Here is a 26,827-nt window from a genome sequence, read left to right as displayed (position 1 = left end):
CAGTCATCGAAGCATCACAGACACATCCAGACTCCCTGAGGAGCCGAGTTACTGGGCTGACGGCTGGAAACCATGGTCTGGGGGGACATCTAGCTCATTTGGCATAAATAGTTCATAAAGAAAACTTTCTACATCTGACTGTGGTGAGTAGCGTCTGGGGTTTTGAAAGCCTGCGAGTGGCCATCTAAGATGTCTCTACTGGTCTCATCCTGGCTGGAGCAAAGGAGAATAAAGAAAACCAAAGACACAAGGGAAAGATTAGTCCTAAAGGACTAATGGACTGCAACTACCACAATCTCTGCCATACTGAGCCCAGAACAACTAGATGGTGCCTGGCTACCACCACCAACTGCTCTACAGAGATCACAAAAGAGATTGCCAGACAGAGTGGGAGAAGAATGTAGAACAGAATTCAGATTCCCAAAAAAAAGAAAACCAAACTTGGTGATCTAACAGACTGGAGAAACCCTGAGAGTATGGTCCCCGGGCACCCTTTTAACTCGGAACTGAAGTCACCCCCGAGGTTCATCCTTCAGCCAAAGATTAGACAGGTCTATAGGGCAAACAACATATGTGAGGAATATGCTTCATATTTCAATCATGTATATGAGACTAATGGGCACACCAGCCCAAAAGCAAAGATGAAGTCTGGAAGGGACAGAAAAACTGGACAAATGGAAGAAGGGAACCTGGGGTGGAAAACGGGAGTGTTGACACATCACAGGATTGGCAACCAATGTCATAAAACAATTTGTGTACTAATTGTTTAATGAGGAACTAATTAGCCCTGTAAACTTTTACCTAAAGCACAAGGAGAAAGCTGGTGTCAGAATTGGTAAAAGATCGGAAGGGGAAGGTATACCTGGCCTCCACTGCATAGAGATCAGCTTTGGGCTTATCCTAATCGTTATCACCCTCAAAGTTGGATAGGTTCTGACAACGTTAACTGATACTGCTACTACTTCTAGTCCCATTTCACAATATGTTGTTAATTTGTCTGTTAACATATATTCATACGTGTTTATCTAGCATATGTATATCGCTGTGTGTGTATAAACGTGAGATGTTTCTAGCTTACGAAGCCATTTCTACAACAACACATTATAGAAAATTCTCATTTCATAAGTGAGTAGATGATGGAATGCAAAATTTGAGAATAGTTTATTAAGATTTTGCTTTTTCTATAAGATATTAAAGAAAAACCTAGGTATATATATGCAGCAGCCTCCGTAGAAGAATGAGCAGAACAAGTTCCCTCACATTTCATTCATATGATCACATGGAAAATTCTTCATTAAACAGGATCCTTTTAATACAGGAATCACTGAAATTCAGCGATATGTTTGTGAAGCTCACCTGGGAGGAATGGCAGCTCCTGGACCCTGCTCAGAAGGAGCTGTCCTGGGCTGTGATGTTGGAGAACTATAACAACCTGCTGTCTATTGGTGAGGACAACTCTCCTGTCATTGGCCCTGTCATTGACCTTTCCTTTCTCAGCTGCCAAAACCTTAGCAATGTCTGTGGTGCTCGAAAGTGATAGATTCTCAGTGCACTCTCTGAAGATTCTATGATTTCTCATGAACAGGGTGTCCTGTTAGCAAACCAGATGCACTCTCCAGGTTGGAACGAGGAGAAAAACCATGGACTCTATTAGACAAAAGCCACAGTGGAATCTTTTCAGGTGAGCAAGTGAAAAGCTCTGTGGCAGGGAGGCTGTGGAAGTCATACTCAAGAGAGAAGGTGTCACATCTGTGAGCAGTGTCTGAGGCTACATTAAAAAAAAAGTGCTTCCACGTATCCCTTTCCCCATGTGAGACCCCTTTTTTTCTAGGAGTTTAGAAAAATCTATAGTCCTCTGTCTCTTCTGAGATCAGATCCCTGTTTATTTGATCTACATTTGGACATTTTTGCTTCCATAATTTTCTTCTTCCTAGGATTCTCAAATCTTTTTCATATCTTTCCACCACTCTTGCTCTTGAAATTCCACCTTCCAGGCCTCTCTTCCAAGGGAGAATTTTGAATTCATAACTCTCTTCAAAGGATGGCATCTTCGTCCCTCATTGAGTAACATGGATTTCCCTTCCTGGCATCCAACCCCACCTTGGATGTTTTGCCTCCACAGTAAATTGGTCTCTCATTATGCTTCCGTCTGCTTCCTTAGTTTCTCTTTTCCCCCAGTCTGAGATTTCTAAAGGCTCTGATTTCCATTTTCTAATTTGTTCTCCTAACCATTTAAAATTCCCTTCAATCTAATCAGTTAATTTTCTCTTTCCTAAAGAAGACTGTCAAATGACATCTCTCTTGAAATTGTCTGACATAGACTTTTTTGTATATATTTTAGTCATTTTGAAGAAACTTCTCCATGAGTTGTCAATATCTGCAAGAAACCTATCAGCTTTAAGTTATCAGCTTAGTAATATATATCTGAACTCCTTGCCATCCTGGCAGTTGCCTTTAATGTTTCTTACCTCTGTGGGTCTTCCTGTTGATTTTCTAACTAGAAAAAACATCTTTTAACATCTTGCATTTTCAGTTGTATTATAAACTGAAATGATAATTCTAAGAATCAGCCCAAAGCTGGTTCCTGTGATGCTGAGGTCAAATAGATCCCAAATTCCCCACTTGTATATTATTTCTGACATTAGCCATTCTTTCTCAGCACTCTCTTTTTCTAATGGATTTGGTAATCCATTGTAGTGGTCACAGATAAATAACAGAAATGCCGTATGTGTGATAACAATGTCTAATATAAGAAAGATGTATCTAAACAAAGGATATAAAACTTCGATATTCACAGGACAAGTTCTCTTAGTGTTTCCTGCACATGGTTTCAGCACCTGAAGGGCATATGTTTACTCTCCCTGTAACAGATGTTCACTCTTATCAACCAGAAAAACCTTTCAGCCAGGAACTGCTGTGCGATGTCACTCAGTGGGCTCCGCTATTGTGTGATGGATTGCTTTTGTGTGACTTTCTCACTATGGTTTTATAATTCCCGCCCAAGTGACTGCATGAGATTGTGTAAATTAAGGTTATTGTGATCTGCCAAAGGGATTGGTCAGTTTTGCCATCCCACTAGGCTTAAAATGAGTCATTCCAGAGATAGGAAAGAGAGGATCTCACCACCACCAAGGGAGAAGAGTGAAGAGTGGAATATATCCTTTCGACTTGGGATTCCTGTGTTGAGAAGCTCCTGGAACTGGGAATCTGTAAGATACACAGAGAGAAGGACCTGTAACGCTGAAGATGGCGAGAAGAGGTGACAGAGAAACGGTGCCATTAGAGGCCAGCGACAGAGACTGGCAGGAAGCAGTGAGATGGATTCCCGGCCCACAGAGTAAGAAAGCTGAATGCCTTTGGGCAGGAGGCTTGCAGGCAGAGTGGGTGCCTCTGGGTACTTGGGAGAGCTAGGTTTTCTGACCCACGGAGCTAGAACTGAGCACCTTCAGGCTGAGGCTTACTGGCGGAGTGGGGTATCTTGAAGCACTTATCAGCAGAGCTAAAACACTTGCCCAAGGAGGACAGAGGTCGTGGACCAGAGAAAGTCGTGTTTATGGGCCTGGCCGAGAAGAGACTGTCCTTATCGGGGAACTGTATCCTGAGTGTTCCTGACCCTGAATTGTAACCCGTTACTTCCCTAATAAACCCCGTAATCGTGATTATCGTCTGTGAGTTCTCTGTAGCCTTTGCAATGAATTACTGAACCCAACAGAGAAGTAGAGAGTACCTTGGGAGGGACGGGTGATGTCAGAATTGGTAAAGATGGTGGAGAAAGGAGGTGTGTCTGACCTCAACCTCATAGGAATCAGCCTTGGGCTGTTGATGTTGATTCTCCTTTCCCCTTTTGAAGCTAGAGGAAGTCAGACGCCACCCTCATGCCATCTGTACACCTAAAATTGCTTTTTCCTGCCAGATGCTGCAGTCCCAGGACAAGGGATGCAGCTGTGAGGAGAGAAGCAGGGGTGATTCCCATGCAAGAGAGTGTAACTATACAACTTGCAGTGTAGTGAAATACTTAACATGGCCCTTCTAGCCATAGTCTTCGTAACTCCTACCAAATGACTGTGGGGGGCTATGCAAATGAGTGCTTGTGGCCCACCAAGAGGATTGGATAGCTTGCTAATAATACAAATATGGTGCATGGCATCCATTTGGGGGTGGAACCGTACAAATAAGGTGTATGGAACCTTACTGAAGGGATTGGTCAGTTCTGCCATCCAGCTAGGCTTAATGAGAGACACACAGAAAGAGAGAGAGGAGCTGTAACACCGAAGACAGCAAGGGACACCATCGCGAGATGGCAACAGCCACGAGAGCAGAGCAGGATGGCTGTGGTAGGGTTTGCTGACTCATGAAGCTGAGGAGTTGTAACAGTTGCCCTAGAGGGCCCCCAGCAGGGCCTGGCAGCAGAAGTTCCCCATCAAGGTCCAGTGGCCCAAAACCCCAGCTAGGCATGGTGGCAGCAAGGCCACAGCAGAGCCCAGCGGCAGAGGGCAATAAGAAGCTCTTGTGATCAAACAAATGTATTCTGAGTTGTTTCTGATCCTGATCCTTAATTGAGCCCTATTACTGCCATAATAAAACCCTTAACTGCACACTTTGTGAGTTTTGTGAGACATTACAGTGAATTACTTAACCTAGAATATGAGAAGGAGAATACTGAGGAGAAGGGGAGTAGTTCAGTTTAGAGACAATAGAGTGGTACAGCAGTTCAGTAAAAGTGGACATTTGGGACATCTTTAACCTCTGCCTCATTGGAACCACCTTTCTGCTTATTCTTGTGAAAGAACTTATTCATTTAAAAAAAAAATTTTTTTTTTTTTTTTATTCATTTACCCCCCTAGTAAATCCCATAAATGTGAGTATGGTCTGTGAATTCTCAGTGGCCACTGCAACAAATTATTAAACAGAGCAGAGTAGAAAGTGCTGTGGGAGGGGAGGCCACTGGAGTTAAAAATGGTGAAAAGGTAGGAGAGTGGAGGTATATCTCACCACCACCTCACAGGAATCAGCTTTGTACTGATCTTGATTCTTATCCCTAGTCTTGAAGTTAAACGACGTCTGAAGCTAGAAGAATGTAACTGGCTTCGCAAACAGAATTACATTGGCCTTACCTGGATTTGCTCGGGAGTGCCACCAGGTCTGTACCTTACTGGGACTGGCTGAAGAAAATGGCCAGGCTGACCCTTACTAGGATTGGCTGTGGAAGTTGCCCGTTAACTGACCTTTACCCAGACTGGCTGGGGAGACCTGCCTAGTCTAACTTTTACCTGGATTGTCTGGGAGCCCGGCTCAGTCCTGAGGACTGGCCTACATGAAGGGCAGAAACACTGAGGATTTTGGGAGGGGCCTCCTGATCAATGAAAATCAAGAGGAGGAAGTGATTTTGTCCTTTTGACGTGGGGACCCGGTGTTGAGATCCTCTCAAACCCAACATAGGTGTAACACTTGTGATGGCAATGGAGAAAGTGCCTACAATGAGATGAGAAGCTGTAGAAACGAGTGAACATGGATGGTGGCAGCAAAATATAAAGGCAAAACCCTGGTCAGGACATGTTATACTCTAAGATATGTAAAACCACGAGAAGGGGGCTTCCCACAGAGGAGGGTGTACCACTAAGGGAGTTGTTCACAAGAACTGTTGTGAAGCCAACCTAGAGTATCTAGGACCACTCAAGAACTGGGTCTGTCCAACAGTTATCCTCAGGCTGGCCAGGAGAAGCTGGAAGCCAGCTGAGAAGAGGAATTGATAGCTGTAAAAATGGTATGAGCATGGCATCTGACCTCCTCTAAATTCACAAGGAGGAAAGAAAATCAAGATCATCAGCCCAAGGCTGATTTCCTTGATGGAGAGGTCAGACATGCCTCCTCTCCCTACCATCTTTACCAATTCTGACACCAACCGTCCCTCCTTTGGTACTCTCTACTTCTCTTCTAGGTTCAAAAATTCACTGCAGTAGCCTCAGAGAGCTCACATATAATAGTCACAGTTATGGGGTTTGTTCAGGAAATAACATAGTTTGGGTTCAAGAATGCTCAAGATACAGCTCTCCCATCAGGATAGCCTCTTCTCAGCCTCTGCTTGGAGGCACACTTCTCTCTGGCCCCTTGGCCTGTGCTCTCTTGGGCACGTGTTACGAAGCTCTGTCAGCTCTGCTGATAAGTGCCCTGAGACACCCCACCCCACTAGTAAGCCTCAGCCCAAAGATGCTCAGCTGTAGTTCTGTCAGTTGGCAAACCTAGCTCCACTAACTGCCCAGAGGCACCCTACTCTGCCAGCAAGCCTCCTGCCCGAGGACACTCAGATTTCGCACTCTGTGGGCCAGGAAGCACTCTACACCATCTCCTGCCAGTCTCTCCTCATGCCATTTCTCTGCCTCTGTAGGCCATAAAGTGTGTTCCTTGGTCTGATGAAATATAATTCAGTGGCTCAAATTGGTAAAGTATCTTTTGATCTAATCCTTTAATAGTCTTTTTGGCATTGCATCTGTCACGGGGTATGCAAAGCCCAGTCCAGAGTAAGTATTATTCTTGTGAGAACCCTTCTTGTAGCCACCTGGTGCCACCGGCATCATTGGTCCACTCTAATCAACTTGCCAGCTGTGTACAAGGCCTTCCCCCCAAGAATCTGCACTTCAGCTATCTGCAACTTCTGTCTTTCTTGTTAGTGAACAAATCAGTCCTTACTGGGTTTTTGTACCTCGGAGGGTGCAGGAAGGAAGTGTCTAGATTCAGCCCATGGTGGCATTGCTGCAGCACCCCCATATTTGATCATTTCATGGACTCAATTGGAAAAACAGTTCAGGATCAGGAAGCATGTAAGCAGATTCTCCCTTCAGTGCATGACAGCTCTCTCAATGCCTCTCCAGCATGCAGGGTTCTTCTTGGCCTCCTCAGGGTAGACTTCTCTCTGAGCCATTAGGCTGGCCTCTGCTCTGCTCAGACGAGTCTTACAAAGCTCTTTTAGATCTGCTGATAAGTTCCAAGTGGCACCCCACTCTACCAACAAGCCTCCTGCCTGAAGGCACTCAGCTTTCTAGCTCTGTAGGTCACCACGCCCACTGTAGCCGCCTTGCTTGGCTAGCCAGGAAGTCTGCCATGAATGTCTTGTGTTGGTCTTCTGGTTTTGCTGCTCCTGTTTCTCTGCCACTGAGTTTTGCCATGCTTGTTGCAGCTTCTCGCTGGCTCTGGTGTTATAGGTCTCTCTGTCTCCTGGGTCTAATAGGTTCTCAGTGCAGGGACCATGAATTCAAAGGACTCTTTTTCTTCTTGGTAGTAAATTCTCTGGAATTCACTCTCTTTTTAAGCCCAGCAGGATGGCAAAACTGACCAATCTCCTCACTGGGGTTCCATACATCTTATTTGCATAATCCCACCCCCACGGGGTTTCATGAACATTATTTGCAGTGTAGTAAATTAAATATGACCCCTCTAACCTATTCTTGGAGCCCTAGTGGTGCAGTGGTTAAGAATTCAGCTGCTGGAGGTGGGCCAAGATGGTAGTCAGATGCTTCTGGTGAACCCACTAACAACAAAGACCCGAAAAAAATTAAGTGAAACGATTATATTTATGACAAGCTACTATCCCTGAACATCAAAGGCAAAGTTAGGAAATGGGCAGAGCGGCAGGGGGTGGGAGAAACGGTTCAGAAGCGGAGAGGAGTTGCCAGACCTGAATCGCCAGGATCCCTCAACACTATTCCCAGGAGCAGCTGCAGCAGGCTGGTGGTAGCACTCGGCCACAGTTTCCTCCAGGAGAAACAGCCAGCTGCACAGCCTACTCACACCTCCAGAACCAGAGAAGATTGGTGCTCTTGCAAAAGCTAAGTACTTGGGTATATTTTATCGTACCCCCCGTCACCAAGCTGGCTTCAGTGGCTGCTGATTTCCCTGGGCCTGAAATAGGTTCTGCTGAGCATACTGAGCCATTCTCCTGGCCATGGAGAAGGAGTAAACCCACAAATGGGGAAAAAGATAATTTGCCAGCTCCACTAACCTGGGGAGCTCAGGACAGAAGCAGCTCCTGTCCAGGCATATACAGTCTGTGGACTTTGAATAACTTTCCCCCTTGCATGGACTTGTGTGGGCCTATTTGAGGAGACTAGGCACTTGTTGGCAGACTGCAACTGTTTCAGCTGTGCAGTGGAGAGGTGTTTGATGTTTCACACCGCTTTGCCTATTAAACAGGGTTCTCACCTACGCACATCAGGGGCCTAAGGACTGGTGGCTCCACTCAGGTCACCCAGCCACCCACGACAGGGGTCCAAGGATAACGGTACCTCCTGGTTCTTACGTCCAAAAGAATGGGATGCCCATAGTCTGTCTGTAGAACCAGCCCATCGGTATGCTTTAGGAAACAGGGACACGCTTTCTTCACAGACACTCGGGGGACAGTTGTCAGCCCCCTGCCTTGTTGAGAGTGTGACCCCCTGCTGCAACCAGATGCCGGTACCTACACCAATCCCCTCTGCCCCTTGAAGACTGTAGGATAGAGCCTGTACCACACACTTGATGACCAGCTACCTGGCCACCTGAGCTGAATCCATAAAAGAAAAGTGAATGGACTCCTAGGCTGATACACCTGATAACAGCTCTAGCCATCTGGTGACAGGATATCAGAGCTTCAAAGGCAAAAATAATCAAGCTAGCTCACTCAAGCAACCCATTTGGGCATATCAAAACAAAACAAAGCAAGAAACTAGGATTCGGTAAGCAAACATGAAATAACCTAATACAATAACTTATAGATGGCTCAGAGACAACAATCAATATCAAATCACGTAAAGAAGCAGACCATGATCGCTTCAACAAGCTCTCAAATCAAAGAATCAAGGGATCTTCTGGATGAACGTGTCTTCCTGCAAATGCCAGATGTAGAATACAAAAGATTACAGAACTATTCAAGACATCAGGAACAAGATCAGGAAGGAGAGCAGGCAATACGCAGAAGCAGCCGAGGAACACACAGATAAAGCAGTTGACGAACTTATGAAGAACACAATGAAAAATTAAATTAGTTGCAAGAATGCATAGACAGCAACCATAAATCCAGAAGATTAAAAACAAAATTAAAGAATTAGACTACTCAGTAGAACGTCAGGGGAGCAGAATTGAGCAAGTGGAAGGCAGAGCTGGTGAGATTGAACATAAAGCACTTGGCACCCATATATTTGGAAAAAAAATCAGATAAATGAATTTTTAAAAATGGAGAAACCTTAAGAATCATGTGGGACTCTATCAAGAGAAATAACCCAGATGTGACAGGAGTACCAGAACAGGGAGGGATAACAAAATACAGAGAGAATTGTTGAAGATTTGTTGGCAGAAAACTTCCCTGATATCGTGAAAGATGAGAAGATATCTATCCAAGATGCTCATCGAACTCCACATAAGGTAGATGTTAAAATAAGGCCACCAAGACATAAACTTGCCAAAACCAAACATCAAGAGAGAATTTTAAGAGCAGCTACTGATAAACGAAAAGTCACATACAAACGATAATCAATACGAGTAAGCTCGGACTGCTTGGCAGAAACCATGCAGGCAAGAAGGCAATGAGATGACTTATATAAAGTTTTGAAGGGAAAAAAATTGCCAGCCAAGAATTATATATCCAGCAAGACTGTCTCTCAAATATGAAGGTGAAATTAGGACGTTTCCAGATAAACTGAAGTTTAGGGCATTTGTAAAATCCAAACCAAAACTAACAAGAAATCCTAAAGGAAGTTCTTTGGTTAGAAAATCCATAATATCAGATATCAGTGCAAGACTAGGACACTGGAGAGAGCAATCAGATGTCAATCCAGATAGAGAAATGACAAAAACAAATGAAGATAAAACAGGGAAACAGCGATGTTACTATGTAAAAGAGGAAAACATTAAAACGATAAAGAGGGACTAAAATGTAGTCATAGATCTTTCATATGGAGAAGAAGACAAGCTGATATAAAGAAATAAAAATTAGGTTTAAACTTAGAAAAATAGGGGTAAATATTGAGTTAACCACAAAGGAGACTAACAATCCTACTCATCCAAGTAAAATACAAGAAAAAAATAGACTCAGCAGAAACACAATCAACAACAACGAATAACAGCAAAAGACGATATATAAAGGTAACTACTTAGCACAGAAAATTAAGTGAGAAAAAGAAACGGCAACAACACAAAAAAAGACATCAAAGTGACAGCACTAAACTCATACCTATCCATAATTACGCTTAGTGTAAATGGACTCAGTGCACCAATAAAGAGACAAAGAGTGACAGAATGAATAAAAAAACATGATCCATCTCATTGCTGCATACAAGAGACACCCCTTAGACTTAGAGACACAGACAAACTAAAACTCAAAGGATGGAAAAAACTATATCAAGCAAACAACAATCCAAAAAGAGCAGGAGTGGCAATATTAATTTATGACAAAATAAACTTTAAAGTTAAATCCACCACAAAGGATTAGGGAGGATACTATATAATGATTAAAGGGACAGCATACCAGGAGGATATAACCATATTAAATATTTGTGCACTTAATGACATGGCTGAAAGATAATAAACTCTAACAGCATTAAAAAGTGAGATAGACAACTCCACAATTATAGTAGGAGACTTCAACACACCACTTTTGGTGAAGGACAGAACATCCAGACAGAAGCTCAATAAAGACACGGAAGATCTAAATGCCACAGTCAAAGAACTTGACCTTGTAGACATATACAGAACACTCCATTCAACAGCTGCCTAGTATACTTTCTTTTCTAGTGCACATGGAACATTCTCTAGAATAGACCACATATTAGGTCATAAAGCAAGCCTTAGCAGAATCCAAAACATTGAAATATTACAAAGCATCTTCTCTGACCGTAAGGCCATAAAATTGGAAATCAACAACAGAAAAAGCAGGGAAAAGAAATCAAACTCTTGGAAACTGAACAATACCCTGCTCAAAAAAGATTGGGTTATAGAAGACATTAAGGATGGAATAAAGAAATTCATAGAATCCAGTGAGAATGACAACACTTCCTATCAGAACCTTTGGGACCCAGTGAAAGCAGTGCTCAGAGGTCAATTTATATCAATAAATGCACACATACAGAAAGAAGAAAGGGCCAAAATCAAAGAATTATCCCTACAACTTGAACAAATAGAAAGAGGGCAACAGAAGAAACCCTCAGGCACCAGAAGAAAACAATAAAAATAAGAGTAGAATTAAATGAAATAGAGAACAGAAAAACAATTGAAAGAGTTAAAAAGACCAAAAGCTGATTCTTTGAAAAAATTAACAAAATTGATAATGCATTGGCCAAACTGACAAAAGAAAAACAGGAGAGGAAGCAAATAACCCAAATACGAAACGAGATGGGTGATATTACAACAGACCCAACTGAAATTGAGGGTCGTATCAGATTACTACAAAAAATTGTACTCTTAACAAATTTGAAAACCTAGAAGAAATGGATAAATTCCTAGAAACACACTACCTACCTGAACTAACACAAACAGAGGTAGAACAACTAAATAAACCCATAACAAAACAAGAGATTGAAAAGGCAATCAAAATACTCCCAACAACAACAAAAAAAAAGCCCTGACTCGGATGGCTTCATTGCAGAGTTCTACCAATTCAGAGAAGAGTTAACACCGCTACTACTAAAGGTATTTTAGAGCATTGAAAAGGATGAAATACTCCCAAACTCATTCTATGAAGCCAGCATATCCCTGATATGAAAACCAGGTAAAGACACCACAGAAAAAGAAAATTACAGACCTATGTCCCTTATGAACTTAGATGCAAAAATCCTCAACAAAATTCTAGCCTGTACAATTCAATAACATATCAAAAAAATAATTCACCATGACTAAGGGGGATTCATACCAGATATGCAGGGATGGTTCAAGATTAGAAAAACAATTAATGTAATCCATATGTTGCTTTGAGTTGGAATCTACTCGATGGCAACGGGTTTGGTCCTTTTTGTTTTATCATATAAATAAAAGACAAGGACCACGTGTTCTTATCAATTGATGCAGAAAAGGCACTTGACAAAGTTGAACACCCATTCGTCTAAACACTCTCAGCAAAATAGGAATAGAAGGAAAATTCCTCAACATAATAAAGGGCATTTATAAAAAGCCAACAGCCAACATCATCCTAAATGGAGAGAGCCTGCAAGCATTCCCGTTGATATCGGGAACCAGACAAGGATGCCCTTTATCGCCGCTCTTATTCAACATTGTGCTGGAGGTCTAGCCAGAGAAGTTAGGCTAGATAAAGAAATAATGGGCATCCAGATTGGTAAGGAAGAAGTAAGAGTATCTCTGTTTGCCGATGACATGATCTTATACACAGAAAACCCTAAAGAATCCTCAAGAAAACTATTGAAACTAATAGAAGAGTTCAGCAGAGTTTCAGGTTTCAAGATAAACATACAAAAATCATTTGGATTTCTCTACACCAACAAAAAGAATATCAAAGAGGAAATCACGAAATCAATACCATTGGCAGTAACACCCACAAAGATTAAACACTTAGGAATAAATTTTACCAGAGACATAAAAAACCTATACAAAGAAGACTACAAGACGCTACTGCAGGAAACCAAAACAGATGTACATAACTGGAAAAACATACCTTGCACATTCATAGGAAGACTTAATATTGTAAAAATGTCTGTTCTACCAAAAGCGATCTATAGATACAATACAATTCTGATCCAAATTCCAACGACGTTTTTTAATGAGATGGAGAAACAAATCACCAGCTTCATATGGAAGGGAAAGAGGCCCAGCATAAGTAAAGCATTACTGAAAAAGAACAAAGTGAGAGGCCTCACTCTACCTGATTTTAGAACCTATTGTACCTGCACAGTAGTCAAAACAGCCTGGTACTGGTACAACAACAGGTACATGGACCAATGGAGCAGAATTGAGAATCCAGACATAAATCCATCCACATATGAGCAGCTGATATTTGACAAAGGCCCAAAATCAGTTAAGTGGGGAAAAGACAGTCTCTTTAACAAATGGTGCTGTCATAACTGGATATCCATCTGCAAAAATATGAAACAAGACTGAAACCTCACACCATGCATAAAAATGAACTCAAAATGGATCACAGACCTAAATATAAAATCTAAAAATATAAAGATCATGGAAGAAAAAATAGGGACAATGCTAGGAGCCCTGATGCATGGCATAAACAGTATACAGAACATTGTTAACAATGCGGGAGAGAAACTATATAACCGGGAGCTCCTAAAAATCAAACTCCTATGCTCATCCAACGACTTCACCAAAAGAGTAAGAAGATTACCTGCAGACTGGGAAAAATTTTTAGCTATGACATTTGTGATCAGTGACTTATCTCTAAAATCTATTTGATACTGCAAAAACTCAACTACAAAAAGACAAATAACCCAGTTAAAAAAATGGGCAAAAGATATGAACAGGCACTTCACTAAGAAGACATTCAGGTAGCTAACAGATACATGAGGAAATGCGCACCATCATTAGCCATTAGAGAAATGCACATCAAAACTACAATGAGATTCCATCGCACTCCAAGGAGGCTGGCATCAATCCAAAAAACACAAAATAATAAATGTTGGAGAGGTTGTGGAGAGACTGGAACACTTATACACTGTGGGAATGTAAAATGGTACAACCACTTTGGAAACAGATTTGGCACTTCCTTGAATAGCTAGAAATAGAACTACCATACGATCCAGCAATCCCACTCCTTGGCGTATATCCTAGAGTAATAAGAGTCTTTCCACGAATAGATATATTCACACCCAGGTTCATTGCAGCACTGTTTACAATAGCAAAAAGGCGGAAGCAACCGAGGTGCCTATCAATGGATGAATGGATAAATAAATTACGGTGTATTCACATAATGGAATACGAAGCATCGATAAAGAACAACGGTGAATCTGTGAAACATTTCATAACATGGATGAATCTGGAAGGCATTTTGCTGAGTGAAATTAGTTGCAAAAGAACAAACATTGTATGAGACCACTATTATAAGAACTTGAGGAATATTTTAAACAGAAGAAAATATTCTTTGATGGTTACGAGAGTGGGGAGGGAGGGAGGGAAGAAGGGGGGTTTTCACTAATTAGGTAGTAGATAAGAACTATTTTAGGTGAAGGGAAAGAAAACACACAATACAGGAGAAGTGAGCACAACTGGACTAAACCAAAAGCACAGAAGTTTCCTAAATAAACTGAACTCTTCCATGGCCAGGGTAGCAGGGGTGGAGGTTTGGGGACCATGATTTCAGGGAACATCTAGGTTAATTGGCATAATAAAATCTATTAAGACATTCTGCATCCCACTTTGGAGAGTGGCGTCTTGGGTCTTAAACACTAGTAAGAGGGCCATCTAAGATGCATCAAGTGGTCTCAACCCACGTGGAGCAACTAAGAATGAAGAACACCAAAGACACAAGGTAATTATGAGCCCAAGAGACAGAAAGGACCACACAGACCAGAGGCTACATGAGCCTGAGACCAGAAGAACTAGATGGTGCCTGGCTACAACCAATGACTGCCTTGACAGGGAACACAGCAGAGAACCCCTGAGGGAGCAGGAGAGCAGTGGTATGCAGACACCAAATTGTCCTAAAAAGACTAGACTTAATGGTCTGACTGAGACTAGAAGGACCCCAGTGGTCATGGCTCCCAGACCTTCTGTTAGCACAAGACAGGAACCATTCCCAAAGCCAACTCTTCTGGCAGGGACTGGCCTGGACTGTGGGATAGAAAATGATACAGGTGAAGAGTGAGCTTCTTGGATCAAGTAGAGACATGAGATTATGTGGGCAGCTCCTGCCTGGAGGGGGGATGAGAGGTCGGAGGGGGCCATTAGGGGGAGAGCAATTAGGAGTATATAGCAAGGTGTGTATAAATTTTTGTATGAGAGACTGACTTGATTTGTAAACTTTCCCTTAAAGTGCAATAAAGTTTTAGAAAAAGGATTAGTCCTTCTACATGACATGTGGGAAACTCCTTCCTGGAGGTGAGATGAGAAGGCAGAGGGGGACAGGAGCTTGTGAATGGACACAGGGAATACTGGATGGAAAGGAGGAGTGTGCTGTCTGAATAGGGGGAGAGCATCTAGGAGTACATAGCAAGGTTTGTATAAGTTTTTGTGTGAGAGACTGACTTGATTTGTAAACTTTCACTTAAGCTACAATAAAAAAAAAAAAAAGACTCCTTCATTCGGGCAGAGTCCTCAGAATGAGGTTACTCAGTGTAGTGTGATATCTTTTGTGTGGCCTTTCTTGCCATGGTCTTGTAACTCCTACCCAAATGATTGGACAGGACTGTGCAAATAAGGTAATTGTAGCCAACCAAAGGGATTGGTCAGTTTTGCCATTCTGCTAGGCTTATGAAATGAGCCATCCAAGAGGCAGCAAAGAGTTCGGCTGCTAATTGAAAGGTCAGTTTGAATCCACCAGCTGCTCCTTGAAAACCATTTTGGGCAGTTCTACTCAATGGGTTTTTTTTTTTTTTACTCTACTGTAGTGTCACTATGAGTCAAAATGGACTCAGTGGCAATGGGTTTGGTTTTTCGGTTAGTGGTAGTCTTTCAGGCTTCCACACAGTGGTTGAATGGGACCATGCAAATAAGGTATATGTAATACTAACCAGTTGTGGGGGTTGGTGTTGCTTGTCAGCTTGGCTAGGCCATGATTTCCAGTATTGTGTAGCTGTCTTCTATTTTGTGATCTAATGAAATTATCTTAGTTATCCTCCTTTTTCTCTGTTATAAATCCTAAGGTCTATATGTTAATGAGGCAGGATTAGTATGGGGTGTATCTTTAGACCCAGCCTTGCAGGAAGGTGTTACTCAGATTACACCCTTACTCAAGTCATGCCCTTCCCTGGGTGTGCTCTGTATCCAGTGTATATATGTGGGTGTCCTGGTGGCATGCTGTCTCATTCTGCATCTGAATCCTGCGTCCAGTTTGTCATTGTCTGATGTCTGGTCTTGGGAGTTGAGCCAATGGCCTACTGCCTGACCTTCAGATTCTGGGATTTGCCAACTTCTGCAGCCCCATGGGCCAGCAGCCTATTGTCTGACCTGATTTGCCATCTTATGCAGCCTTGTGAGCCAGCAATCTGTCATCTGGCTTGCCGATTTGGGTTCATCAGCCTCTGCGGCCACCTGAGTCAGGAGAAGCCTATGCCTGATCCACAGATTTGAGACTTGCCAGCATCCAAAATTCTGTGAGCCATTTCCTTCATATGGTTTGTGAACTCTGTGCAATGTTGCGGTGAATTACGGAGCCCAAAGACGGGAGGAAGAGTACTGAGAGGAGGGGGAGTGTCTGATATTAGAGACGATGGAGTGGTACAGCAATTTGGAAACACTGGACATTTGGTACATACTTAACCTCTGCCAAAAAACCAAACCCAGTGCCATCAAGTCGATTCTGACTCATAGTGACCCTATAGGACAGCGTAGAACTGCCCTGTAGAGTTTCCAAGGAGGGCCTGGAGGATTCAAACTGCCGACCCTTGGGTTAGCAGCTATAGCCCTTAACCACTATGCCTCATAGGCACCAGCTTTTTTCTCACCCTGAAAAAAGAAATTATTCATTTACCTGTACTCCTCACATTCTTTACCCCACCCCGGCAACAACGAATTCATCAGCGAGCCTTCCCTTCTTTCAGAATGTATCCCCATTTCTTCCACCTCTTGCCTGTTCTTGTTGTGCTTAGATGCCATCAAGTCAATTCTGTCTCATAGTGACCCTAGGTACAGGAGAGACGAAACATTGCCTGGTCCTGCGCCATCCTCATAATCATTGTTATTCTTGAACCCAGTGTTGCAGCCACTGTGTCAGTCCATCTCATTGAGGGTCTTCCTCTTTTTCACTGACCCTCTACTTTACCAAGCATGATGTCCTTTTTAGGAACTGATCCCTCCTGATAACATGTCCAAAGTATGTGAGACTTAGTCTCACCATCCATGCTTCCCAGGAGCATTCTGGCTGTACTTCTTCCAAGACAGATTTTCTTTTGGCGGTCCATGTTATATTCAGTATTCTTTGCCAACACCATAACTCGGAGGCATCAATTTTTCTTTGGTCTTATTCATTGTCCAGCTTTTGCATGCATGTGAGGTGATTCAAAACACCCTGGGTTGGGTCAGTCACACCATAGTCTTCAGGGTGACATCTTTGCTTTTTAACACTATAAAGAGGCCTTTTCAGCAGATTCGCATTGCATCTTTTGATTTCTTGACTGAAGCTTTCATGGGTATTGATTGTGGATCCAAGTGAAATGAAATCCTTGACAACTTTAGTCTTTTCTTCATTTATCATGATGTTGCTTTTTGGTCCAGTTATGAGAGTTTTTATTTTCTTTATATTGAGGTGTAATCCATGCTGAAGGGTGTCGTCTTTGATTTTCATCAGTAACTGCCTCATGTCTTCTTCACTTTCTGCAAGCAAGGTTGTGTCATCTGCATAGCGCAGGTTGTCAGGGAGTCTTCCTCCAATCCTGATGCCCATTCTTCTTCATATACTGCAGCTTCTCGAATTATTTGCTCAGCATACACATTGAATAAGCATAGTGAAAGGATACAGCCCTGATGCACACCTTTCCTGACTTTATACCAGGTAGTACCCCTTCTTCTGTTCGAACAACTACCTCTTGATCTATGTACAGGTTCTTCATGAGTACAATCAAGTGTTCTGGAATTCCCATTCTCGGCAATATTATACATAATTTGTTATAATCCACACAGTCAAATGCCTTTGCATAGCCAATAAAATACAACTGTCATAAAAAGCACTTTTCACAATCTACAGCTACTTTCAGTATGGCTTTCCTTCCCTTTTTTCAGTAGTTTATCAGATAATTGTATAGACTTCATAAACAAGGAATATGCTTTTGTATTCCTAATACCTTTACTGTACCAAAACCCAATGTTTTTTAGTTGATTCCGACTCATAGCGACCCTATAGAACAGTAGAACTGTTCCCCATAGAGTTTCCAAGGAGCAGCTAGTGGATTTTAACTGCCGACCTATTGATTAGCAACCTTAATGCTTAACTGCTGTGTCACCAGGGCTCCACCTTACTTTATATGTGTGAAAATTATTTTCTCCCAAACGTCACATTCTTCATTCTTTACATACCCAACTATGCCTGGTGACTAGTAGTCTTTCAGGAAGAATTTGTGGAATGAATGAATCGGTCCTTCATCAGTTGGGATCAGGAGGCCTTAGAACCTCAGTGTTCTGCGTCACAGTGACTTGCTTTTATTTTACATCCTCTGCATGTTTTCAAGGGCTTTTTAAAGAAGCAGCCAAATCTGTGTTTATTTTTTATGTATTATCTAACCTTATTTCTTTACTAACTGCTTTTACTATTGCATCGTTTATATTATTGTATTTTTACCATTGTGCAATGAACATTAAGCATGGTGTTATATTTACACTCATACGAGAGGGTTGTCACTAAAGAGCCACCTTACTGCAGTGTATTTTTTAAAATGGGTTCATTGCAAATCAAAATAATAGAACAACTCATTGTTCTCTTCTTTCCTAGAAATCTGGAGAGCTGATGATCATCTGCTTGGGTGCTTGCAGAACAAAAGCAGGGTGGACAGATAGGAACAGTGCCATGAACATAACGCATTGGAAAATATTGTTCATCGGCAAAAAAATCCATTTCTTTTAAGGGAAAATCATGGTATGTTTGACTTAAATGGAAAAGCTGTGAAATCAAATTTAACAGCACTCAACCAGAGCAGAAGCAATGCAATAAAGAACTCTGCTGAGCTTAATGGAGATGAGAAAACCTTTCTCCATGTTGACCGAGAACAACGTTATACTGAAGTGAAATTCTGTGAGAGTCAGAAGTCCAGTAACACTAAATGCCAACTCATTCAGCATCAGAAAACTCACAAAATAAAGAAACCATGTGTACGCAGTACATGTAAGGAAGCCTTGATCAGGAAGTCTTTCCATACGGAGCATCAGATCATTCATACAAGAGAGAAACCATATAGATGTAGTGTATGTAGGGAAATTTTCTTTAAAAAGTCCAAGCTCATCGAACATCACACAACTCATAAAGGACAAAAACCATATAAATGCACAGAGTGTGGCAAAGCCTATTACTGTAAATCACACCTCAGTAAACATCAGGAAATTCATATGACAGAAAACCCTTATATATGTAATCAAAGTGAAAACAGTTTGATCCATAAAGTAAATCTCACTGTTCATCAGCAGACTCATACTGGAGAGAAACCCATATATGCAGTACATGTGGAAAAGGCTTCATCTGGAAAAATGAAGTCACTGTTCATCAGCGAACTCATGCTGGAGATAAACCCCATGTATGCAGTCATTGTGGAAAAGGCTTCATTCAGAGGACAGGTCTCACTATTCATCAGCGAACTCATACTGGAGAGAAACCCTATGTATGCAATGCATGTGGAAAAGGCTTCAGCCGGAATAGAAATCTCACTATCCATCAGTGATCTCCTACTGGAGAGAGACCACATATATGCAGTCAGTGTGAAAAAGGCTTCATCCATAAAGTACATCTCACTGTTCATCAGCGAACTCATACTGGAGAGAAACCCTATATATGCAGCACATGTGGAAAAGGCTTCATCAGTAAAAAAGATCTCACTGTGCATCAGCAAACTCATACTGGAGAGAAACCCTATATATGCAGCACATGTGGAAAAGGCTTCATCTGTAAAAAAGATCTCACTGTGCATCAGCGAACTCATACTGGAGAGAAACCCTATATATGTAGAGAATGTGGAAAAGCCTTCACCCAGAAGGGAAATCTCATTACTCATCACCGAATTCATACTGGAGAGAAACCCTATGTGTGTGTTGAATGTGGGAAAGCCTTCAGTCAGAAGATATGCCTCATGGCACATCAGAGATTTCACACAGGAGTATCTCCCTTTTTATGCAGTGAATGTGGAAAATTTTATTCTCAGAAGTCAAGTCTCATTATACATCAGAAAAGTCACATAAGTGAGAAACCCTTCAATTGTGGTGAATGTGAGAAATGAGAAAGCCTTTGACAAGAAGCCAGAGCTCATTGTACATCAGAGATCTCATAGGAGAGACACCATATGGCTGCAGTGAGTGTGGAGCAACATTTGCCTATATGTCTTCCCTGGAGAAGAAACACACTGGAGAGAAACAAGGTGGAAAACGCTTCCACAGCGAGGCACATACCAGTGATCTCATGCAGGAGAAAAACCCTGTTAACACAGTGAGTATGCAGATGCCTTCTGTGGCAACTCAGACATCAGTAAACACCAGTGGGTTCCTAACAAACAGGAACATAGTCCTTGTGGGACAGCCTTTTGCCGGATGTGAACCCTCAGGAGATTACAGAGAATTTGTACAGGAGAGAAACCTTATGAATGCAGCAAATGTTACAGTGCCTTCATTGATCAATTACCTCTTAACCTTATGGCACATAAAACAGGTAGGATAAAGTCAAACACTGGGGAAGAGGTTGAGCAAAAATATTTGCCTCATTGTATGGCTACAAAGTATATCCTGAGGGAAACCATAATGAATGCAGAGCTTGAGAAAGCCTGTTATGCTCATCCTACATAAATATATGCTTTGATATCATGACGTACTCTGAAGCTACCATGAACACATAAGCTTCAGTTCTATTGTGCCAATTGAATGAAAGTGTACGTTAATGTCAGTGGAGGAAATGAAAACTGTATTTCTGAAACAGAAGATAATCAGTGTTTTGAATGTTGCTATTTTTTATTAATGAAAAAAGCCCTAGGAGATGGTTGGTTGCAAAAATGCAATGTTGTATTGGTGGGTTTTGAGCACATATGTATCAGTTGAGTTTCCCCCGGAACAGTGTGAAGGAATAATTGAAAACCAGAATGTCTGTCATCAATTTTAGGACATTCAGTCATGCAGAGGGACCTAAAAAACAGTAGTGTTCAACCGAGTTTATTCTTTTCATGTAATGAACACTTGTCACTTACTGTCTTTGTGCCTAGCCCTGTTTCCAGGAGCTGAAAATACAGTGGTGAATCGAAAAGAGTCCATGCCCTCTTGGAGAGAGCATTGAGTTAGTTGGATTATATTTAAGTGGAATCTTGACACTGCAGGTAATCTAGTCAAAGGATGATGCAATATCTACATTAGGTGAAATAGACATGGAGTAGTTGGTACAACGGGTTTAGTTAGAATATTTAGAAGTTAGAAAATCCTGAAAATTTCTTATGTCAGTTTCCTGTCCATTGAGTAGATTCCCAATCATGGTGACCATGTGTATAAGAGTAGAACTCTGCTCCCTAGGATTTTCCATGGCTGAGTTTTTGAAAGGAGATCACTAGACATTTCCTTTGAGTCACCTCTGGGTGGAGTTGAACCTATAGTCTTTTGGGTTTGCAGCCAAATGTGTTAACCATTGGGACTACCCACAGATTCTTGGAGTAAGGACTACTTTGAAGGGTCCTTAAGCATCCGGGAGCCCTGGTGGCACAGTAGTCAGCAGTTCAAATCTATTAGCCACTCCTTGGAAACCCTATGGGGCAGTTCTACTCTGTACTATAGAGTCTGTCATGGATTGATTATGTCCCCCCAAAAAATATGTTTATCAACTTGGTAAGGCCATGAGTCCCAGTATTGTGTGGTTGTACTCCATTTTGTGATTGTAAGTTTATGTTGAGAGGATTAGGGTGGGATTGTAACACCACCCCTACTCAGGTCACCTCCCTGATCCAAGGTAAATGGAGTTTCCCTGGGGTGTGGCCTGCTCCACCTTTACCTCTCAAGAGATAAAACGAAAGGGAAGCAAGCAGAAAGTTGGGGTCCTTATACCACCAAGAAAGCAGAACCTAAAGCAGAGTGCATCTTTTGGGCCAGGGTCCCTGCGCCTGAGAAGCTCCCCGACCGTGGGAAGATTGAGGACAAGGACCTTCCTTCAGAGGTGACACAGAAAGTCTTCCCCTGGAGCTGATGCCTTGAATTTGGACTTTTAGCCTACTTTACTGTGAGGAAATAAATTTCTCTTTGTTAAAACCACCCACTTTTGGTATATTTGTTACAGCAGCACTAGGTGACTAAGAATTTAGTACCAGGAGTGGGGTGCTGCTCTAACAAATACCTAAAATGTGGAAGCGGTTTTGAAACTGAATGGATAGAGTTGTTACAGCGGCTGGGGACCAGTGCAGCAGAGAACCTGCAGCGGCACAGAAATGGCAACAGAAGAGAACCGACAGCAGCAGAACTGGGAGACCAGCGGGAGACGGTGCTGGAGCTGACCCATGGAGCGAGTGAGCTGAGTGGCTGTGCACAGGAGGCATCCTGGTGGAGTGGGGTGCCCCCAGGCACTTACTGTTGGAGCTAGGCTTGCCAACCAGGGAGCCAGAGAGCTGAGTGCCTGTATGCAGGAGGCTTTCTGGTGGAGTGGGGTGCCACCAGGCACTTATCAGTGGAGCTACAGAGTTTTGGAACACTTGCCCCAGGAGGGCAGATGTGAGCATGAGTCCCCAGGAGCCAAGAGGCCAAGGATTCAGGAAGCAGAAGCTGAAGAGACAATACAAGAAGCCGAGCTGCCTCAGTCTCAAAAGGTATGGCCATGACCTCAGGGATTTCATAGGGTAGAGCCATGGCCTCTGATGTTTCTAAGGGTGGAGTGGCCACTCAGATGGACTAGGAGAATTGTGTGCCTAAAGCCATGGGAGCAGAGTTGCTGTCCCAGTGGGCCTAGAATGTGGAGCTGAAGCCCAGGGTCCAGAGGCCTCCACTCAGAATGTGGAGAGTGTGGTCAATACCTAGAGTCTGAAGGGCAGGGCTATTGTGTAAATGGTCTCAGAGAACAGAAGATTATTTTCAAAGCCTTGAGAGCTAATGTAATGTGTTCTGCTGACCTGCTTGGTGCCTGTTATCCCTTTTTTTCCTCCAGTTTCTCCCATTTGTAATGGAAATGTCTAGCTTGTGCCTGTTCTGCCATTGTACCTTTGGAAGCAGACAACTTGTATTCTAGATTTCACAGATGAAGAGGAATTTTTGGATTTTGGACTTGGAGTTAAGATTTTTGCTATGATATGATGGAATGAATATGTTTTGCATGTTGCAAGGATGTGATTTTTGGGGGGCTGTTTTTTTTTTTTTATAGGGTCGCTATGAGTCAGAATCAACTCAGTGGCAGTGGGTTTGGTTTTGGGCTTTAAAGGGTGGAATGTCATGGATTGAATTATATGTCCACAAAAAATATGTGTATCAATTTGGTTAGGCCATGATTCCCAGTATTGTGTGGTTGTCCTCCATATTGTGATTGTAATTTTATGTTGAGAGGATTAGGGTGGGATTGTAACACCACCCTTACTCAGATCACCTCCCTGATCCAAGATAGAGGGAGATTCCCTGGGGTGTGGCCTGCATCACCTTTACTTCTCAAGAGATAAAAGGAAAGGGAAGCAAGCAGAAAGTTGGGGACCTCATACCACCAAGAAAGCAGGACCAAGAGCAGAGGGCATCCTTTGGACCCTGTGCCTGAGAAGCTTCTCAACCATGGGAAGATGGAGGTCAAGGACCTTCCTCCAGAGCCGACAGAGAGAGAAAGCTTTCCCCTGGAGCTGGTGCCTTGAATTTGGACTTTTAGCTTACTTTACTGTGAGTAAATAAATTTCTCTTTGTTAAAGCCATCCACTTGTGGTATTTCTGTATGGCAGCACTAGATGACTAAGGCAGGGTGCTTTATGTTAGAATCAGCTTGACAGCTATGGGTTTGATGGCTTTAACCACTCTAGGAAAGAAGTTTTTCTTTCAGTGCCCACATCTTATCTCCTCAAGGAGATTGTACATTCTTTTATAGTTTTATTTATATATTTTTTTACAATTGTTATGAAATCAGTGCCTCTGTGTGCCCTTTGGCCTTGGTCTATTTTTTGGAGAACAGTTTGGGAGATATTTTTCCTCTAAACCTGGAGAAGTTGTTACCTTTGCTCTAGTTTATTGAAAGGGGGTTCCTGTGTTGTTTTGTACCCACAAAGAATTGTTACTTATGCCCAAGGAATTCCCCTGGTTGACATTTTCTAGGTAAGGTGTAAACAACTTGATGGTTAGGTATTTTTTTTTCCAGCTTTGGTAATTAACAAGACCTGAGTTGATTGACATCTCATGAGTAATTGAGGATGGTTGAACTCTGGTATTGTGAGTGATAATCAGGATATATATATATATGTACCTGAAATGGAGAAGTTTCTGGGGAGGCCTTCTGGATGGAAGAAAAGATGCTGGCTAAGAGCTGGGGTGGCAGAGAGGCAGAACCATGTGAGAGCCGAGTGGTCCCAAAGCTGCTACGTTGACTGTGAGCTAGTCCATTTAGCAGAGGAGCAGCTGACGGCAGAAAGTAATTTTTAGGAGCTCCCAATTATCTAGTTCATCTTCCGGTGTTTATGCACTGTTTGTTATGGTTTGTGTTACATTTATTCCATGTTATGGGGCCCCTAGTGTCCCTATTTTTTCTTCCATGATCTTTATCGTTTTTAGTTTTATGTCTTTGATCCATTTTGAATTAGTTTTTGTGTATGGTGTGAAGAATGGGTCCTGCTTAATTTTTTTTTTTTTTTACAGATAGATATCCAGTTTTGCTAGCACCAATTGTTTAAAAGTCTGTCTTTTCCCCATTTAATCACCTTTGGTCATTTGTCAAAGATCAGCTGACTACAGGTGTATGAATTTACATCTGGGCTCTCCATTCTGTTCCATTGGTCTGTGTGTCTGTCATCGTACCACTAAAGAGGCTGTTTGGACTACTGCGGTAGTATAGTAGGTTCTGAGATCCGTAGTGCGAGACCTCCTGCTTTGTTCTTCTTCAATAATGCTTTGCTTATCTGGGGCCTCTTTCCTTTCCATATAACATTGGAGGTTAGTTTTTCTATCTCATTTAAGAATGCTGCTGGTATTTAGATCAGAACTGCATTATAGCTGTAGATTACATTGGGTAGAATTAACATTTTCACAATGTTGAGTCCTCCTATCCATGAGCTTAGTATGTTTTTCCATTTATGTAGGTCTATTTTGATTTCTTGAAATAGTGTTTTGTAGTTTTCTTTGTATAGTTGTTTTACAACCCTGGCTGTATTTATTCCTATGTACTTTGTCTTTTTAGGAGCTATTATAGATGATATTGTTTTCCTGATTTGCTTTTCAAAGTTGTCTTTGTTGGTGTATAGGAATCCAACTGATTTTTGTATGTTGAACTAGGAGGGGGGCACATCATTTGGATGCGGGGCTCTTGCACTAAGAAGCATCTAGACCAGGGGAAGGTTGGTGACATTGAATTTCCCCTAGAACCAACACAGAGAGAAAGCCTTTCCCTGGAGCTGGCACCCTGAATTTGGGCTTCTAACCTCCTACACTGTGAGAGAATAAATTTCTCTTTCTTAAAGCCATCCGCTTGTGGTATTTGTGTTATAGCAGCACCAGATCACTAAGATGTGGGGTTTATTAGTGAAGTTACAGGTTACAGTTCAGGTTCAGGAAAATTCAGGATGCAGGTCTTCCACCAGGACAGCCTCTTCCTGGCCAGGTTTACAGACTGGCCTCCCTGGCCCTTGGCCTCTGCCCTGCCCAGGCAAGTGTTAAAAAGCTCTTTTAGCTCTGCTGATAAGTGCCCAGAGGCACCCACTCCACCAGCAAGTCTCCTGCCCAAAGGCACTCAGCTTTCTCGCTCTGTGGGCTGGGGAAGCCCACCACACTATCTCCTACTGGCCTTTCCTGCCACATTTTCTTTGTGACTGCCTCTCACCATCTTCAGTGTTACAGCTCTCTCTCTGGTTCCAGGAGCTTCTCAGCATGGGGATTCAGGGTCCAAATCACACTCTCTCCACTCCTGGCTGTTCCTCACTGGTGGTGGTGGGATCCTTTCTCTCTCCCACATTTGGGATGGCTCATTTCAAACCCAGCAGGATGGAAAAATATTGACCAATCCCCTTGGTGGGCCACAATTTCCCTGTCTTTACAGTCCTGCCCAGTCACTTCTGTGGGAATTACAAGACCATGGTGATAAAAGCCACACAAAAGTGTTCCATTGCACCGCAGTACCCTTCTGATAGACGTGACCAACACTAAGGACAGCTTTGGCTGGGTCTTGCGGCAAGACCAGGATCGAACTAAAGTCCTCCTAGGTTTTTGGCCCCAATTGAGGACCGCAGGGCAGAAAATTGATACAGTCCCATGGAGAAGTGATTGTTACTGGCCTGTGACGTTCTCCAGCAGGTGTAGTCATTAGCAAGGGCAAGAACTATAACCCTTCACTGTGCAAGTCTCCACTGATACCCTTTTGTTTAAAACCAGCTCATGACAAAGCAATCACTTGGCAAAATTCAGAGCCATGTGGACAGTCATCATCCATGAACCCTGGCCTTTACCCCTGTGTACAGACAGTTGGGCAGTAGCCTGTGGGCTGTGTGGCTAGGCCAATGGCATAAGGAGCAACGGACAATAATGGGTAAAGTCCTGTGGTGGAAAGCCTTGTGGCAGAACATCTGGGATCGCCTCCAGACCCTGAATGCTGACCTGTTTTTCATGTAACAGCCCATTCATCCCTTTCCCTGCTGGGAAAGCAAGAAGCAGATGCTATAGCACAAGTTAGAAAGCGCATCCCAAGAGGGAAGCTGCCATTAGATTTACCAGAAAAGTGGACACTGTAGTGCCCATGCTAGTTGGCAGATAACAAAAGAGCAAGCATCCAGTATAGTGATCTGCTGGGGACTGTACAAAATTGCCACCTGTGCTCATGCCAACGCCCAAGGCTTCTGCCCCCACAGTCCTGGGAAGATAAATA

General features: G+C 42.6%; 1 protein-coding gene across 1 annotated transcript in view; it reads left to right on the top strand.

Annotated features, from left to right (window-relative positions):
• The window catches only part of LOC126086053 (zinc finger protein 613-like), a 178,171-nt gene that overhangs the window by 4,239 nt on the left and 147,105 nt on the right, over positions 1–26,827 (top strand). Inside the window, exons 2-3 of the mRNA XM_049902085.1 lie at positions 1,319–1,445; positions 1,586–1,681. Coding sequence (XP_049758042.1) covers positions 1,319–1,445; positions 1,586–1,681 — 223 coding nt within the window. The remainder of the gene's footprint in view (positions 1–1,318; positions 1,446–1,585; positions 1,682–26,827) is intronic.

Source organism: Elephas maximus, chromosome 11 (genome assembly GCF_024166365.1).
Source record: "Elephas maximus indicus isolate mEleMax1 chromosome 11, mEleMax1 primary haplotype, whole genome shotgun sequence".
NCBI classification, from domain to species: Eukaryota; Metazoa; Chordata; class Mammalia; order Proboscidea; family Elephantidae; genus Elephas; species Elephas maximus.
This window is presented reverse-complemented; position numbering and strand designations above follow the sequence as displayed.